Source organism: Plasmodium gaboni, assembly GCF_001602025.1.
Source record: "Plasmodium gaboni strain SY75 chromosome Unknown, whole genome shotgun sequence".
NCBI lineage: Eukaryota > Apicomplexa > Aconoidasida > Haemosporida > Plasmodiidae > Plasmodium > Plasmodium gaboni.
Genome location: NW_017385317.1, coordinates 1 through 300, shown reverse-complemented (window position 1 = coordinate 300; position 300 = coordinate 1). Strand labels below are relative to the sequence as shown.

The following is a 300-nucleotide window of genomic DNA, read 5'->3' as shown; positions in this document are numbered from 1 at the left end:
TCCTTTTTAGCATCATTTTTTCGTAATGGACACATACCAGTTGAACATCCTTCGGCAGTTTCATTATTTAAATTTTCTTCTTGAACTTCATTTTTTTCTTTCTTACAACTTTCACAGTTTTCCTTTTTAGCATCATTTTTTCGTAATGGACACATACCAGTTGAACATCCTTCGGCAGTTTCATTATTTAAACTTTCTTCTTGAACTTCATTTTTTTCTTTCTTAGAACTTTCACAGTTTTCTTTTTTAGAATCCTCATGTGGGATAGGACAGGAACAACCAGAGGAACTATTGCAAGAA

General features: G+C 32.3%; 1 protein-coding gene across 1 annotated transcript; it reads right to left on the bottom strand.

Annotated features, from left to right (window-relative positions):
• PGSY75_0014900A (putative exported protein) lies at positions 1-300 on the bottom strand (the record flags this gene model as incomplete). The annotated part of the gene is made up of 1 exon (XM_018783286.1): positions 1-300. A coding segment is annotated over one exon (300 nt), but the record flags the coding sequence as incomplete, so codon positions are not given.